This window comes from Anomaloglossus baeobatrachus, chromosome 7 (assembly GCF_048569485.1).
Source record: "Anomaloglossus baeobatrachus isolate aAnoBae1 chromosome 7, aAnoBae1.hap1, whole genome shotgun sequence".
In the NCBI taxonomy this organism is placed as follows: Eukaryota; Metazoa; Chordata; class Amphibia; order Anura; family Aromobatidae; genus Anomaloglossus; species Anomaloglossus baeobatrachus.
The window spans coordinates 151,295,457-151,313,916 of NC_134359.1; the positions used below are offsets into that span (position 1 = coordinate 151,295,457).

General features: G+C 48.0%; 2 protein-coding genes across 3 annotated transcripts in view; both read left to right on the forward strand.

Moving 5' to 3' along the window:
- LOC142246022 (uncharacterized) overlaps positions 1 to 18,460 on the forward strand; it is a 349,157-nt gene that overhangs the window by 209,900 nt on the left and 120,797 nt on the right. The window contains exon 2 of one of the 2 annotated variants that reach the window (XR_012724849.1): positions 7,794 to 7,908. The exons of the other annotated variant lie outside the window; for it this stretch is intronic. The gene's annotated coding sequence lies outside the window, so the exon portion shown is untranslated. Of the gene's footprint in view, positions 1 to 7,793; positions 7,909 to 18,460 lie in introns of those variants that run through there. 2 annotated transcript variants of the gene reach the window in all.
- On the forward strand, positions 7,909 to 8,178 carry AKAP19 (A-kinase anchoring protein 19). Its single transcript, XM_075319715.1, has one exon. The coding sequence runs from the start codon at positions 7,909 to 7,911 to the stop codon at positions 8,176 to 8,178; it is 270 nt and encodes an 89-aa protein (XP_075175830.1).

Here is an 18,460-nt window from a genome sequence, read left to right on the forward strand (position 1 = left end):
CTGCGTTTTTTTTTGCGCTTCCCCCCCATGCAATGCATTGGAAAAACGCAGAAAAACGTAGAGATCAAAAACACAGCCAAAAACGCACCAAAACGCGGTAAAAAAACGCAGCGTCAAAAAACCGCTGTGTGCGCACATAGCCTAACTGGACATAAAAGGAAACTACTGGCAGGGTTGCAGCTGGCATCAAAGATCCAGAGCTCCGGCCCAGAATTTTTTTTCTGGAGCACCGAATCTTCTGCAACCACCGCACTGAACTATGTCAGCGTCGCACCGATACAGTTAAATCCTGTGACAGAGCACAGAGCTCCATGCTCTATCACTGGCCATCTCCTAAGCCACAGACCGCTGCAGACCTGTGTCTTAGGAGACCGTATTTCCACAAGGGCAGTGCAATGACATCATTGCATCGCGCTGCCTCCGCAGGCCACCATAGAAGAGAAGATGGAGGCTGCGGTGCTGGGAATCAGGATTAGGTGAGTATAATTTTTTTTATGTATATATTGGATCTGTGAGGGCTCCTGTTGTATATAAAAGGCTATGTGGAGGCCACTGCTGTATATGTGTGAGGGCTCCTGCTCTGTGTGGAAGACTGTGCGGGGGCTCCTGCTGTGTATAGAAGGCTGTGTGGGGGCTCCTTCTCTGTGTAAGAGGATGTGTGAAGGCTCCTGCTGTGCATAGGAGGCTGTATGGGGGCTCCTGCTCTGTGTAGAAGACTGTGTGAAGGTTCCTGCTGTATATAGGAGGCTATGTGAGGGCTCCTGCTCTGTTTAGAAGGCTGTGTGGGGGCTCCTGCTGTGTATAGGAGGCTGTATGAGGGCTCCTTCTCTGTGTAAGAGGCTGTATGGGGGCTCCTGCTGTGTATATAAGGCTGTGTGGGGGCTCCTGCTGTGTATAGAAGACTGTGTGGGGGCTCCTGCTGTGTGTAGAAGGTTTTGTGGGGGCTCCTGCTGTGTGTAGAAGGTTTTGTGGGGGCTCCTGCTGTGCATAGAAGGCTGTGTGGGGGTTCCTGCTGTGCATAGAAGACTGTGTGAGGACTCCTGCTGTGCATAGGAGGCTGTGGGGGGGCTCCTGCAGGTGTTTGCATATAGTTGTAGTGTGGCCTCTAGAGTTAACTGCTCATGTGGACCCCAGACACTCCAGTCTGGCCCTGCATCTATCTATTTCTCTGTTTCTCTGTTTCTGTTTCTGTGGGTCTCTGTCTCTTTATCAGGCTCTGTGTCCCTGTGTTTGTCTCTGTGTCTCTGTATCAGTCTGTGTGTCTCTATATCAGTCTCTCTGTGTCTGTCTCTGTGTGTTTCTGTCTCTATACCAGTCTCTGTGTGTCTCTGTGTGTGATACTGTGTGTCTCTGTCTGTGTGCCTGTGTCTCTGTGTTTGTCTCTATCGACATCATATTATCTGACACATTACCTGTCTTATACTAAGAATGTTCTTTGTTGCCTTTAGCAACCAATTACAGCTCCTATTAATGACCTGTAACTCCCAGCTCCATTGATTTCAATTTAAGCAGGTTTTTCGGCTAATAACTGTAATGCGCAGGGTTAAAATTTTCCCTCAAAACATAATCTATGATATTCCCTCAGTCACATGGGGCGTCTGTGAACAATTTTGTGATTGTAAATGCGATGGTGAGGATTCCTTTAACGGACATACATACATACATACATACATATATACACTAAGCTTTATATTTTAGATTATACACCCTACATATGCCTTGTACATGTCACGTATAGTGTGTAATGTAATTCTGAATATTGACCTGCCATATCCTAAAGGTATGTAATATACGCTCTGTTAGGATTTCACTTACCGATTCGAGTAGTTGTCATCTGATCACTCACATGTGACTTGCAATGTGTTATCATCTGTAGAATGACATCTCCTCCTGTTTGTCTCAAATTGAAAAATTATAACAATGAGAGACGCAGAAGGAGACGTCATTCTGCAGATGACACAGAGTATGCAAATCACTTGTGAGCAATCACATGACCACTCAAATTGGCAAATGAAATCCTAACAGTGTATATTACACATCTTGGGGATTCGACCAGTCAATGTGCAGAATGTCAGACACAGGGGAGATACCGGTCAGTCTAGGGCCGCAGAGCAGGGAGAAGCCATTGGACACCAGCCTCCCGGGCTCCTCATCCTAGTTGCATCATCCTCAGCCAGAGATAAAATGTGTTTTATCTGAAATGTGGAAGCATCAGAGGAAAATATACACGACTGCAATAATGGAGCCGGTGTCTGATTCCTTCCACTCGGGGGTCGTGCAGGAGGAATCAGCTGTCATATTCCTTACCTGGTAGCAAAATAACAGTGGAGTCTCATGTTACATGGTGTCACTGCTGTCTGCACATCACATGTAATAGTTTAGGATATGTTCACACGGGGGCATCTTTTTTCTTACCACAAATATGCAGCGTTTTTGTCCCAAGAACGCACCAAAAAGAACAGCGGTAAAAACGCATAAAAAACGCAATGTATTTTTGACACGTTTTTACCGCGTTTTTCCCAATGTGTTTAATTTTTAAGTTTAATCTATTGACTGGAAGGGTTCAAAAACGAAAACGCAAAAAGAATTCACATGCTGCATCTTGAAAAACGCAACCAAGATGCAGCCAATAAAAGATGCCCAGTGTGGACAGCAAAATTAAAATCCCATAGGCTTTGCTGGAAGGAGGAAATGCATGCATTTGCTGCATCTTTGTGACCTCAAAAATGCAACAAAAGTGTCCTGTGTGAACTTAGCCTTAAGGGCACTTTACACGCTGCGATATCGGTACCTATATCGCTAGCGAGCGTACCCGCCCCTGTCGGTTGTGCGACATGGGCAAATCACTGCCCGTGGCTCACAACATCGCTAACAGCCGTCACACGGACTTACCTTCCCTGCGACGTCGCTCTGGCCGGCGATCCGCCTGCTTTCTGAGGGGGCGGTTTGTGCGGCGTCACAGCGACGTCACACATGCAGCCGTCCAATAGCAGAGGAGGGGCAGAGATGAGTGGCCGGAACATGCCGCCGACCTCCTTCCTTTCTCATTGCCAGTGGACGCAGGTAAGGAGATGTTCGTCGCTTCTGCGGTGTCACACACAGCGATGTGTGCTGCCGCAGGAACGATGAACAACATTGTACCTGCAGCAGCAACGATATTATGAAAAGGAGCGACGTGTCAACAAGCAACGATTTTTCATGTTTTTGCACTCGTTGTTCGTCGCTCCTTGGTGTCACACGCTGCGATGTCGCTAACGGCGCCGGATGTGCATCACTAATGACGTGACCCTGATGATATATCATTACCGATATTGCAGCATGTAAAGTACCCTTTAGTGTTGTTATGAAGGCCATTCTATCAATGTAATGCATCGTCAGCAGCTGAGGTGTATTATGGGGTTCTGCAGCAGCTGAGTTGTGTATTATGGGGTTCTACAGCCGCTGAGGTGTATTATGGGGTTCTGCAGCAGCTGAGTTGTGTATTATGGGGTTCTGCAGCAGCTGAGGTGTATTATGAGATTTTGCAGCAGCTGAGGTGTGCATGATGAGGTTCTGCAGCAGCTGAGGTGTGCATTATGAACTTCTGCAGAATATTACATTATTCGGCGTGGATTTATCTTACAAATTTTCCAAAATAATTATTTGCAGCATTGCCAAATGGGGTGAGCCCAGACTGGTTAATAAAGGGATTACAGTATATATGCCGTAGTTCTTCCATACACCATGCCCATCCCTCACGGTGTGTATGTGGTACTGCAGCTCAGTCTGTTCAGGTCATTTTAGCTGAGAGGCAGTGACACATACACAGTGCCCCCCGTCCTCATGGTGTGTATGTGGTGCTGCACCTCAGTCTGCTCAGGTTAGTGGAGCTGAGAGGCAGCGACACATGCATAACTCCCCCCGTCCTTATGGTGTGTATGTGGTGCTGCACCTCAGTCTGTTCAGGTCAATCGAGCTGAGAGGCAGTGACACATATAACCTGAGGACTCTTTATTATGTATAAAGCAGAGATTTTTTTCTAATTTCGTACATTCCCTTTCAACATCTGTATTTTGAACTTTTTGGTCCAGAGTACACGCAGCATCGGACGCTGGCTCCATAGTGCCTTGTCTGGTATCATCTGGTACATTTATCCACAGGATTTGTATAGTAGATGTTCATCCCACCAATGGGACCATGACCTGCGCCACTCTAAGTGTATAGGAATTTATACCATCTCTCCACGAAGAGCAGCAGCGCCTTATTCTGGAGATACATGTGCGCCCCATTGGGGGATCCATATGTACCATCCATAATGTAATATCCAGGCATACAGCATGTACGAGATGAAGAGACCCCAAGAAGAATAATCTCATATGTGGTGGAATTAATGTGGATTTGAGAAGCAGATTCTCCAGCACAAATCTGGGGGAGTTTATTGTACATTTGAAGAAATCCATTTTCTTAGGATATAAAACAAATGGCCTCCTGTCCTCACTTGTTTCCTGGAAACTGGGTAAAAAAAATCAATAGGGGGGGGCACCAATGGGCAGTTTTGCACAGGGCACCATTCAGGCTAACACCGGCCCTGTACACACGTACACACACACACTGAACAGAACCAATTCTCTTCTCTTGTCTGTTGTTGGATAGGCTGCATTGGACTTCGGGGTGTGGGGGGGTCATTATTGGCTTATCATTTTTCACTTTTCTATGGGCTAATAAAAGTAAATGGTGAAAACTTGTTTAAATGGATTATCCCAAGTTTGGATAGTTATCTCCTATTTTCTGTATAGGGATGACTTTCCATTCAGTGTGGATCTGACCCCTGGTACCCCATAATCCTGAGAAAGTTAGCTTTAAAGATCACCATCTAAATGGAGCTGTAGTCAATCATACACACTGCTGAGTAGTTCACATGTGGCTCTTCAAATAACTCCTTTAAGGCCTAAAACACACTTCCGCAAAAAAAATGTCCGTTTGACATGGTCTGTTTTTCGGGTCCATGTTCCGTTTTTTTGGGGCGTTTCTCCGGTACGTATGGCATCCGTGTGATGGCTTATGCGAGCCGTGTGTACGTGTAAAATGTCCGTGTTTGTGTGTAAAATGCCCGTGTATGTGTACGTGGAATGTCCGTGTGGAATGTCCGTTTGTGTGTTGCACAATGTCGTTGATACATGTCGGCTGACAGCAGACAGAGTTGCGCGATGAGAATGAACTCGGGTGAACTTCACCCGACTTCATTGTCATGCCGTGGCTCTGTCTGTGTGCCGCGTACTGATTAGCGGTCACCTGTGAAGGATTCACCAGTGACCGCTAATCTCCCGAGTGACTGAAGTGAGCAGCCCTCTCTCATACTTACCGCTCCCCGATCACCAGCGCGGCAAGGAACAGCTGTGCAGAGAATACGCGGCAACAATTACTTTGAATATGCCGGCCGCTCATTAATCAATCTCGTATTCCCTGCTTTCCCCACCCACAGACGCCTGTGATTGGTTGCAGTCAGACATGCTCCCCATGCTGAGTGACAGCTGTCTCTCTGCACCCAATCACAGCAGCCGGTGGGCGTGTCTATACTGTGCAGTAAAATAAATAAATAAATAATTAAAAAACCTGCGTGCGGTCCCCCCCAATTTTAATACCAGCCAGATAAAGCCATACGGCTGAAGGCTGGTATTCTCAGGATGGGGAGCCCCACGTTATGGGGAGCCCCCCAGCCTAACAATATCAGTCAGCAGTTGCCCAGAATTACCGCATACATTATATGCGACAGTTCTGGGACTGTACCCGGCTCTTCCCAATTTACCCTGGTGCGTTGGCAAATCTGGGTAATAAGGAGTTTTTGGCAGCCCATAGCTGACAATAAGTCCTAGATTAATCATGTCAGGCGTATCCCCGAGATACCTTCCATGATTAATCTGTAAATTACAGTAAATAAACACACACCCGAACAATCCTTTTTTAGAAAAAAAAACACTAACATATTGCCTTGTTCACCAATTTAATAAGCCCGAAAAAGCCCTCCATGTCCGGCGTACTCCAGGATGGTCCAGCGTCGCATCCAGCTCTGCTGCATGAAGGTGACCGGAGCTGCAGAAGACACCGCCGCTCCGGTCAGCTCCACGCAGCAACTGAGGTGAGTAGCGCGATCAGCTGAGCTGTCACTGAGGTTACTCGCGGCCAACGCTGAATACAGCTGATGGCGCTATTCCCTTCATTAGCATATTCAAATTAATTGTTGCCGCGTATTCTCTTCACAGCTGTTCCTCGCCGCGCTGGTGATCGGGGAGAGGTATGAGCCGGGGGAAGAAAAAAACCGAGCGCCAATGTAAGTATGACTGAGAAAAGCAGAAAAAAAGGTAAGTATACTGAATTTAATTTAAAAAAAACAAAAGAAAAGATCGCTAGTGTAAAAACACACACGCACGAAACGTGCTGAACACGGACATACTCCGTGTGCGGTACATGCAGGCAAGGACCCATAGACTAAAGTGGGTCCGTGCCTGCGTGCTGCCGGCCAAAAACGGACATGTCGTCCGTGTAGAAAAGCGCAAACACGTACTTACCACACGGTCACACGTTCCGTGTGATTTTACGTGTGTGTGCCATCTACCATTGAATAACATGGGTCTCCATGTCTACATGTCTCCGGTACGTGCAAATATGTACCGCACAAGTACAAATTAAACGGATGTGTGTTGCGGGTCTAAAAGAGTGATGAGGGGCATGGCAATGTAAAACCTAAATTCACTGATTGGGGCTGATGGGTATTAGTTTGTGAGCTACTGGGGTTTGTGTGCTGCCTTTTGGTCACAGTTGAGCCTTGTTCTTGTGTCTGAGGCCAGAATCACACTTGCTAGTGCCTCGCGTGTAACTTGCGCGAGTCTCTCATGGTAGAACCCGGCTTGGCTGCACACTCCCCTGACAGGAGCGGGTCGGTTGCATGTTTCTATATGCAGCTCAGACGCTCCTGTATGCATAGTGTGCGGCCATGCCAGGTGATTCAATGAGAGAGTCGCGCGAGGCACTAGCAAGTGTGACTCCGACCTAATACTTTGCCATTTCATCTGCAATTGGTTGCTACTTTAGACCCACTGATATTTATTCTTTAAAGGGAATCTGTAAGCAGCTTTTTGCTATTTAATCTGAGTGCAGTGTAATATAAGGCAATTTTGTTCTTGATTCCAGGGATGTGTCACTTATTAAGCTGTGTATTGTAGTTTCAATATAATCAGTTTTTTTCAGCTGGATTAGGTCTCATGTGCAGGCCAGTCCAGCTATTCTGTAAAACCAAACCCCCACCATTGACAGGCAGCTCGCTAACAATGTACAGTGTACACAGGAAGCAGCCAATCAAGTATGTTGGTGTGGTTATAGACAGAGCAACATTTTGACCACTGCAACATCTTCTACCTACAACAGAAGAAACAGGGATTCTATCAAAACTACACAAGGCAGTCCAGTAATGTTACATCACTGGAATTGGGCTGAAAAATCCCCTTTAATTTTATTTTAGTCAGGATTTTGCATCAGCAATTGTGACACAAAAGCTAGGCATGGAACATAAATAGTGAAATAGTATGATAGAATGGTTTGTATTGTTAATTCTTTGTATCTTTTGTATCTTCTAACTCTCCCTTGTTTTGGCTTTCAGACATTGATGCAAAATAATGACCAAAATACTGCTTTGTGAAAGGACCTTACTCCCTCACTATTCCTCTAAATGTTCTATAATTAGCTGAGGATATCTCTAACTATGCATGCTTATGTACAGTACACAGTAAACTCATTGTCTTCTTTTTTTCCCATTAAAGGCAATCAAACCAAAGAAGTCTTGAGAAACAACAGTTTTTTGAAGTACATGTATTTCTCTAATAGGCATGACACATACCCAGAGCTACAATTTATGGGGTTTTTTTATGTGCTGTTATGGGGTGCATAAAGTCCAAAACTGATTACACTGTACAGAACACCAGTCACCTGAAGAAAAACCGTGGCAAAGAGTCTAAAAAAGGTGATGAAAGTATTGCTCTGGTTGGAAATATTCCAGAAAGAAAAGACTTTAAACCTGCTAACCCAGTTCTCTTGGAATATGCTCATCGGCTGTCAGAAGAAATTGTCAGCAAAGCAGTAAAACAATGGGCAGAAGTGGACAGCAAATACAGTGACATCCCATATATTGAGAGTGACATTCCTTGACATCACATGCATCTTGCTTTGCTGTACTTCGTAAAAAAACTTCCTTAGCTCACTCCGTATAGTAACAATTATTCACTAGAATTTTATCTACATAAATAAGTATATTTTTCTAATATAAATCCAAAAATGTTTGCTTTCTATTATTGTAAGAATGAAGGATTACTTTTAATTTTTCTCAGTCTGCTTTTAGTGATGTCACAAATAGAAAATGAGTAAATGCAAAGGAGACAAAATGGAAAAATTAATCTCTGTTCTTGTAAGCTAAGACATAGCGAATCTGTGCGTATGATTTAAAGGAAATCTATTGGTAAGATCCTAAGGATCCACTTCCTCTCCATATTGTTTCCCTGTGCAGCATAAGTCTCTTTGGCATGATTGATAGCTTACTGTCTAATTTCCTACTATAAAGCACACAGGCAGAGAGCTATCTATCCAGCTAATCGGTCCATGTGCTGTCCAGATGTAAACAGGTAACATATGAACAGTATACTAACCAATGTAAAGGGTGCTTTACATGCTGCGACATCGCTAGTGATTGCTAGCGATGTCGTGCGCGATAGCACCCGCCCTCGTCGCTCGTGCGACATCTGGTGATCGCTGCTGTAGCGAACATTATCGCTATGGCAGCATGACACGCACATACTTGTGCTGCGACGTCGCTGTGACCGCCGAACAATCCCTCCTTCAAGGGGGAGGTGCGTTCGACATCACAGCAACGTCACCGCGACGTCACTAAGCGGCCGCCCAATAGAAGCTGAGGGGCGGAGATGAGCGGGACATAACATCCCGCCCACCTCCTTCCTTCCACATTGCCGGTGGACGCAGGTAAGGAGATGTTTGTCATTCCTGCGGTGTCAAACATAGCGATGTGTGCTGCCGCAAGAGCGATGAACAACATCGTACCTGCAGCAGCAACGTTATTAAGGAAAGGAGCGTCGTGTCAACGATAACCGTTTTTGGACGATTTTGCGATCGTTGATCGTCGCTCCTTGGTGTCACACGCTGCGATGTCGCTACGACGTGACCCATGACGAAATATCGGTAGCGATGTCGCAGCGTGTAAAGCACCCTTAAAGCAATGTGTTAGTTCACATGATTATTTTCACATAGTGCACGTTGGTCTGTGAATAATTAATTCATATCATGCAGTACTTTGACACATATTTCAGATCAGACTCCCGCATAATAAGTAAATGGTTGTGCAAAAAACAGATCACATACATGTTACATCCATATATCATATGTGTTTTACGTAAGCATTACAATTAAAATAGAAACAAGAGGACAAGGAGTTTATGCTGAAAATATATACATTTATTAAGCATTGCAAAGTGCAAGAAGTGCATATTCAGAGGAGGAAAATGTTTAAAAATTCCCAATATATGTCCTGCAAAATAGTAAATGTAAACATGGAAAATGAGACATATGTGTACAGGACAAGGAAAGAACACCACTGCATGAAAAATCTGGCACTATGCCAAAAATTGTCTTGCCATTATATATTTAATAGTAATAAGTTATGTATGTGCAAGACAGATGGACATATACAGTGCCTTGCGAAAGTATTTGGCCCCCTTGAATTTTTCAACATTTTCCCACATTTCAGGCTTCAAACATAAAGATAAAAATTTTAATGTTATGGTGAAGAATCAACAACAAGTGGGACACAATTGTGAAGTTGAACGAAATTTATTGCTTATTTAAATGTTTGGAAAAAGAATAAACTGAAAATTTTGTTGTGCAATATTATTCGGCCCCTGTACTTTCAGTGCAGTAAACTCACTCCAGAAGTACATTGAGGATCTCTGAATGATCCAATGTTGTCCTAAATGACTGATGATGATAAATATAATCCACCTGTGTGTAATTGTGACGCCCCTGACTCTATCAGGGCCATTTCAGATCAGCGTTTTTCTGCCGCACTCCCAGATCCGGCATAAGGGCAATACAGTACAATACAGTTCACAGACAGTGCGGCAAGCCCCGGTCACATGCTGTCACATGCTCCGGTCACATGACCGCATGTGCCCGGAGCTTGTCAGTGATTTTTAATGTACTGTACTGTCCTTGTGCCGGATCTGCGAGTGCGGCAGGAAAACAGTGATGTGAAACCAGCGTCAGCGTGCCACAGAGAACTGCACCCCTGTCTCTCATGGTGCAGAACTCACCCTCCATGGTTCTGGGTTCCTACACACTGGTATTGCTTCCATCAGCACTCAATCCTAATGATACCTCACACCACACCCTGTCAGGCACACCAGTGGGTAGTCTAGCTGGAAAAGGGCCACCGGCCTAGGGATCAGGCAGACTGGTGGGAAGGAGGAAGTCAGTTCAGGATTATCTCCCAAAGAGTGAGGAACTGGGAGTAGCAGCTCCCTAGATTTCAGTAGTAGCCCTCAGAGAGTGAAGAGCTGAGGGAGTCGTAGCTCCCTGTGTAACCTTGGTTGGGTCGCAGACGGTGGTCTGGGACCGGAGGAGTCGGAGACCAGGTCGCAGGGTATTGGAAAAGGGTGTACTGACTTTGTTTTGGAGAACTGTCAGCACCAGAACGTCCAGTAACCGGACCGATACCGAGCACGGTGGGGTACAGGACTCTAGATCGGGGAGTAGCTTCACACAACCTGATAATTCTCCTGTGGAGGATAGTCTCTTTATGAACTTTCCCCAAGAGCTCAGAGATCAAAGGCACCAACACAATGAAGGGGATACAGCTTTCCAGCTTGTGCAGCCCACTGAAATCCCAAATGTCAGCCATCGAGAGCACAGCTCCACTATTTCAATATAGGGAGCGGGACCCTGACAGCTTCAGGTCGAAGGGTCACTCAGGAACAGCTACACAATTATGCATGGAGGCAGGCTCCGGACCAGTAACCAATACCAGTGGGGACAAACACCCGGACGGGCTCCCCAGAGTGGCAGCAGCACCCAGAGACTTGGTTCACTCCTGTGTGAGAGTCTGCTTAATGATTGCAACAACATCACCACAGCCTGATTGAGTACACTGCCCTCCCTGTATCCTGCCTGCCCACATAGCCTGCACAACACTATCCGTCACCTATCTCCACAGTTCCGGGGCCTCCCCTACCCGTGGAGGGATCACCATCTGGCTGCCCCACTCCATCTCCCCCGGGTACTTCCATCGGCAGCAGAGGTACTTGCCTTAACGCGAACCTTGGGTAGTGTCACAAACTATCCCTTGTAAATATTTCCCCCTTTGAATTGAGTGGCCGCTGAGCCCTGGGTGTGGGGACCCTTGAGCCATAGAAAAACCTTGGATCCGAGCAGTTCGCCTGCTCCCGGGGGCGGCACACCTCAAAAACTTTGGCGTCACGAACAGGATCGGACTGGGCCCACGAACCTGGGTGACGTGTGCCTTGAAAAACCTGACCTGCGGTGTTAAAATTCTGTTGCTGCCATTTTCCGCCATTTTTGGCACCTAAAAAGGACAACTACGCCATCTTCCCGACCAAAAGAGCGCAAAGCCGAAGCTCCGCCTCTCGTCCTGAGAGCGCTGCCGGAAGCTGGAGAGCTGGCTGCCGAAAACCAAGGGGGCGTAACGGGATGTAACAGCGGAAGTGGCGCAGGGACGCCAGGACTCTGCCCATAAAGTTTCTGGAACCCACAGAGAAAAGATGTCGGCAGCAAGGGACTGGTCACCGATGCGTGCTGCTCCTGGGACCGCGACCTGGAGGAGACAGAGCAGCTCTGCAGGAGGATGCGGACGCAGTTCCTCTACATGCTGGACTACTGGAGAGTTGAAATGAGGACTCTGGCTACGGGTACGGGCCCGTGAGATGGAGGCCCTGCGAGTGGAGGGGCTAAGCAGCTACCCAGTCCCGGTTGAACCGGTCTACCCGGCCGTGGGATCCAGTCTGCCCCTGGCAACCGCGGCTAGCCAGCCACCACCCTCGCCCTCGGCAGACGCTGAGCCACTTCCCCCAACACCGGCAGCGGAACCTCCAGCCCCAGCAGAAAGCAAGAAGGCCGCAACGCCTCCGGCCTCACCACCGGCCAAACCAGACCAGGCCACAATGCCTCTGGTCCCATCATCGGCCCGACCAGATCCGGCCGCATCACTGGGCTCGTACCTCGGTACGGAGCACCTGGACTCTGCTATCGTGGCTGTGGAACAGCCAGTTCTGTTACCTAACGCAGCGGAGGAGGAGCCTGTTGAGATGCCGGTTCCACCACCGCGCGGCTTCCCAGTGGCTGCCTGGGCCGCAGGAGTCCATCTACAGCCAGTTCCCATAGAGGAGACGGAGCCCGACGTCAGCGCCCTCTATTGGGAAAGACAGCAGCAGCGGCTGCACACAGAAATTTTTATCAGTAAGCAGCTCCAGCGGGAGGTTGCCACCTGCACCAACCAAGAGAAGGAGCATCTGAGGAACGCCACCTTCCGAGTCAGAGGTCCGCGGTACCGTGGCCAAGGGGAGCACTTTGACCCTGTTAAGGGGTGGGGGTTCATTGCGGAGCCGGGCCTTACCGCTGGGGTATTCGTTTCAAGGAGGGATGTGTCAGAGCACCTTCCTAGGCGACACCCCAACAGAAACCTGGAACTGGGTGACCTGGTTTCTTATTGCCAGCATTGCAGGGAGCGGGGCTGGTATGCCCTAGAGAGGTCAAAAAGCATGCGATGGAGGGCGGAAAAGTGATGCCAGCTCACGCCACTGTCCCCGACAACCTCCGATATTAATGGTAGCGGAACCCGGCTACTCTATTGTACAAAGTTGTGTTTTATATTGCTGCTACAGTTGATGATAATATGCAAATGCTGATTTACATGCCCGCCAATTACCCGTATACTTTACCTGATTTTCAGTTGCACTTTACTATTAAAAATGAACCATGGCTGCAGGATTGGCAGCAGCCATCACAAACTTGTGCCTTTTGTATATAGTTGAACAAACACTAACCTCTGATTGTCACACCCGGTCAGATATATAATTGGACAAAGATTAAAATTGGCAGGTGGGAGGCCACTTCCGTATTAGATGAGTGCGGCCGCGGACCGACACTACTCTGGATAATTCCTAACATAATATGGCTGGCTATAACCTACACTGTCTGTTAAAAACTACCTGTTAAAAACTACCTAACAGCTAATAGCCTCCCCGACATGTTTCGCCATGACTGGTTTCATCAGGGGGCTGAGGCTATAGAACGCTGAAAACCGGTTACATCCCCTTTTAAAACCTCTGATGGTGACCTCACCATAGGGCTACCAATAGTGGTGGACTCCAGTGGCCAAATTAAATTCAGGATAACTTCCATTCACACTTCAATTGATGTGATCGAACACTGCTATGTGTTCTACATTATGATTTGCCAATATATGAGTGACTCATAAGTAAGCACTAGTGATGAGCGAGTACTAAAAAGCTCGGGTGCTCGAGGCTCGGGCCGAGCATCCCAGGATACTCGTGTACTCGGCCCGAGCACCGAGCCCAATGTTATCCTATGGGAGACCCGAGTATTTTTATGAAATGACCCCCCGGCAGCATGTAGAAACCCTAAAAATGTCACAAAAGTCTCAGAAGAGTGCTCAAATGACATGGCAACAGCATGGGGAAGACCCCTTGAAGCATTTATCACTCAAAAGTCACAGCTGTGAACAATTTTATCCGAGTTTTACGCCATTTTTAAGAAATCGCCAGAAAACCTTCCAAAATGACACCAAAATGAATTTTCATGGCGGAAATGTTAAGGGCACATACCCAATAGTGAGATAGAGCTGGTGTATGTTACTTTTTGAGATTACATGAAAGATTTTACGTGAAAACATTGTGTGGCACTCCGATGTCCCTGAGAAGAGACGTACATGAAGGCCTCTTGAGTCTAATATGCCCATTTTGAGGAAGTGAGTCTTTGTAGTATTTTCCTTTGCCAGGGAAGTCCAAAATTGTGAGGTTCACCAATGCCCCTGCATACAGACGTGCATGATGGCCTGTAAACCTGAAGTGCCCATTGTAAGGAAGTGGGTCTATTTTAGTATAGCCCTTTGGCAGGGCAGCCAAAAATTGGGAGGCTCCACATTGTCCCTGGATAGAGACGTGCATGAGGGCCTGTAAACCTGAAGTGCCCATTGTAAGGAAGTGGGTGTATTGTAGTATAGCCCTTTGGCAGGGCAGCCAAAAATTGGGAGGCTCCACATTGTCCCTGGATAGAGACGTGCATGAGGGCCTGTAAACCTGAAGTGCCCATTGTAAGGAAGTGGGTCTATTTTAGTATAGCCCTTTGGCAAGGCAGCCAAAAATTGGGAGGCTCCACATTGTCCCTGGATAGAGACGTGCATGAGGGCCTCAAAACATTGTTCCCATTGCAAAGGAGCAGGTCTCCTGTCGTTGTAATGTCCATTCTGAAAGAATGGGCGAAAAAATTTACCACTGGGGGTATACCTGAAACAACGGCCTAACTATTGTAACGGTCATCATGGTGGCGCATGAGGAGAAGGAGGAGCAGTCCAGCGATTATCCAAAGTCCAGAAGTGTGTACCCATGTGTGAGTGGAGGTACATGGCAAATTCCCGTTACAAACTTTAAATTCCGCTCTCATTTGCTGGTGGTGTGGTGAAGTCTGGCCCAATCCAACCCTTGTTCATCTTGATCAGAGTCAGCCTGTCAGCATTTTCAGTTGACAGGCGGGTGCGTTTATCTGTAATGATTCCACCTGCCGCACTAAAAACACGCTCTGACAAAACGCTAGCGGCAGGGCAGGCCAGGACTTCCAAGGCGTAGAGAGCCAATTCATGCCACGTGTCCAGCTTGGATACCCAATAATTGTAAGGCACAGAGGAATGTCGGAGTACAGTTGTTCGATCTGCAAGGTACTCCTTGAGCATCTGGGCAAACTTAGGATTTCTTGTGGCACTACCCCGCACCTCAGGATCTGTGGTACCTGAGGGGCTGAGAAAACTGTCCCACATCTTAAAGACTGTTCCCCTACCTCTGGCGGATTGGACTTTTGCCCCTCTCAGCTGTACGCCTTGGTTGTCCACTGATTCCTGACCTATGCCGCGAGCGTTTTGTGAGGGGAATGCTTTGCCGACTTCCGTGACTATGGCCTTCCGGAACTGCTGCATTTTGGCTGACCTCTCCGCCTCGGGAATAAGAGACATAAAGTTCTCCTTGTAGCGTGGGTCTAACAGTGTTACCAACCAGTAATGATTGTCGGCCAAGATGTTCTTAACGCGAGGGTCATGAGACAGGCAGCTTACCATAAAGTCAGCCATGTGCGCCAGACTCTTAACAGCCAGTACTTCAGTATCCTGACCAACACGATGACTGAACATGCTGTTCTCCTCCTCCTCATCTACCCTGTCCTCTGGCCAGCCACGCTGAACCGAGGATATGACTGGTGTGCATGTCATATCCTCAATTTGGCCAGAGAGTTGCTCCATGTCTTCATCCTCCTCCTCGTCATAGTCCTCCACTGCACGTTGTGATGAGACGAGGCTGGGCTGTGTGTTATCACCCACACCCACTACTGTTTCTTGCTCCAACTCATCGCGCTCTGCCTGCAATGCATCATGTTTGTTTTTGAGCAGAGACCGTTTTAGAAGGCAGAGAAGCGGTATGGTGATGCTAATAATGGCGTCATCACCACTCACCATCTTGGTGGAGTCCTCAAAGTTTTGGAGGATGGTAGATAGGTTGGACATCCATCTCCACTCCTCAGGTGTTATGTGTGGAGTTTGACCCATTTCCCGACGGCTTAGGTGATGCAGGTACTCAACAACTGCCCTCTTCTGCTCACATATCCTGACCAACATGTGCAGAGTTGAATTCCAACGCGTGGGGACATCACACACCAGTCTGTGAGCCGAAAGATGCAAACGGCGCTGAAAGCCGGCAAGGCTGGCTGAAGCAGTAGGTGACTTTTGAAAATGTGCAGACAGGCGGCGAACTTTTACCAGCAGATCAGACAGCTCTGGGTATGACTTTAGAAACCGCTGATCCACGAGATTGAGCACATGGGCCACGCATGGAACATGTGTCAGCTGGCCTCGCCTCAAAGCCGTCACCAGGTTCCAGCCATTGTCACACACGACCTTTCCTGGCTTTAGGTTCAGAGGTGTGAGCCAGTGATCTGTCTGCTGTTTCAGAGCTGTCCACACCTCTTCTGCATTGTGGGGTTTGTCACCTATGCAGATTAGCTTCAGCACAGCCTGTTGCCGCTTTGCCGAGGCAGTGCTGCAGTGCTTCCAGCTTGGGACTGGTGTGGAGGGTAAAGTGGATGAGGATGCGCAGGAGGAGGAGGAGGCTGAGGAGCATGACATTCCGGAGCTGTAGAGTGTGGGTGAAACCCTGACTGAGGTAGGGCCTGCAAACCTTGGTGTGGGAAGGACGTGTTCCGTCCCTCGCTCAGACTGGGTCCCAGCTTCCACAATATTAACCCAGTGTGTCGTCAACGAGATGTAGCGGCCTTGCCCACAAGCACTTGTCCACGTGTCTGTGATTAGATGGACTTTGGCTGAAACAGCGTTGTTCAGGGCACATGTGATGTTTTGTGACACGTGGTAATGCAATGCGGGGACGGCACACCGGGAGAAACAGTGGCGGCTGGGGACCGAGTAACGTGGGACAGCTGCCGCCATCAGGTCGCGGAATGCTTCTGTCTCCACCAGCATAAAAGGCAACATTTCCAGCGCAAGCAGTCGCGAAATGTTAGCATTTAGAACTGTGGCATGTGGGGCATTGGCAGTGTATTTGCGCCTGTGTTCAAAGGTTTGCTGAATGGATAACTGAACGCTGCGCTGGGACAAGGACGTGCTTGATGATGGTGTTATTTCTGCGTAGGCAACTGCAGGTGCAGGGCCGGAGGAGGCTTGTTCACAGGCAGCATGGACAGGGGATTGACTCGCATGCACAACAATCAAAGACGTAGCAGTAACATCAGCAAGCACTGCTCCTCGACTCTGTTGTACATCCCACAAAGTCGGGTGCTTGGCTGACATGTGCCTGATCATGCTGGTGGTGGTCAGGCTGCTAGTTTCGTACCCCTGCTGATGCTGGCATGGCAGGTGTTGCAGATGGCCTTTTTAGAATCATCTGGAGCCAACTTAAAAAACTGCCAGACTCGGGAAGACCTAACATTTGTACAGGCACCTTGTGTCATGTTGTTGTTTCGGGTAACGGTTGCCTGACTTCTGCCTGGGGCCACCACCCTGCTTCATACTGCCTGTTGAGATGCTACGCCTCCCTCCCCCTGTGCACTGCTGTCCTTGCTCTGCATATCCTCCTGCCAGGTTGGGTCAGTTAATGGATCATCCACCACGTCGTCTTCCTCTTCTGCACCCTGCTCCTCCTCCTGACTTCCTGACAATTGTGTCACATCATCGTCAACCCCTTGTTAAGACACGTTGCCAACTTCGTGAGAACGTGGCTGCTCAAATATTTGGGCATCTGTACATACGATCTCCTCATGACCCCCTTCAACAGGAGCTGGCGAGAGGCCAGAATGTGCGAATAGAAACGTGAACAGCTCTTCCGAGTGTCCAAGTGTGGGATCAGTAATGTCCGTGGACGTGTACTCAGCCTGGTGGTATTAAGGAGGATCAGGTTCTGAAATGTGCGGTGCAGTATCACGGCTACTGACACCTGACCGTGTGGAAGACAGAGTGTTTGTGGTGGTGCCAATCTGACTGGAAGCATTATCCGCTATCCAACTAACAACCTGTTGACACTGGTCTTGGCTCAAGAGTGGTGTACTGCTGCGGTCCCCAAGAATTTGGGACAGGACGTGCGAGCGAGTAGATGTGGCCCTTTGTTGTGGCGAAATTAGAGCTTGACCACGACCTCGGCCTCTGCCTGCACCACCATCACGTCCACTTCCTTGTTCGTTGCATTTTGCAATGCTGTGCTGACGTGTATTCACTAGACTTGTGCGTTATATCCAAGTTTGTGCAAAACGCACACAAGTGCACCTGTACGCTGCCACCGACAGGCACACACGTGCGGTTTTTAAATGCAAGCACGGACGCACTAAGAACCTAACAGGTTTTTAGGAGCGACAATTACTGAGAAGTTTGACACTATCAGACACTGCTGACTGACGTGTATTATTCACTAGACTTGTGCATTATATACTAGTTTGTGCAAAACGTGCACCTGTACGCTGCCACCGACAGGCACACACGTGCGGTTTTGAAATGCTAGCACGGACGCACTAAGAACCTAACAGGTTTTTAGGAGCGACAATTACTGAGAAGTTTGACACTATCAGACACTGCTGACTGACGTGTATTATTCACTTGAATTGTGCGTTATATACTAGTTTGTGCAAA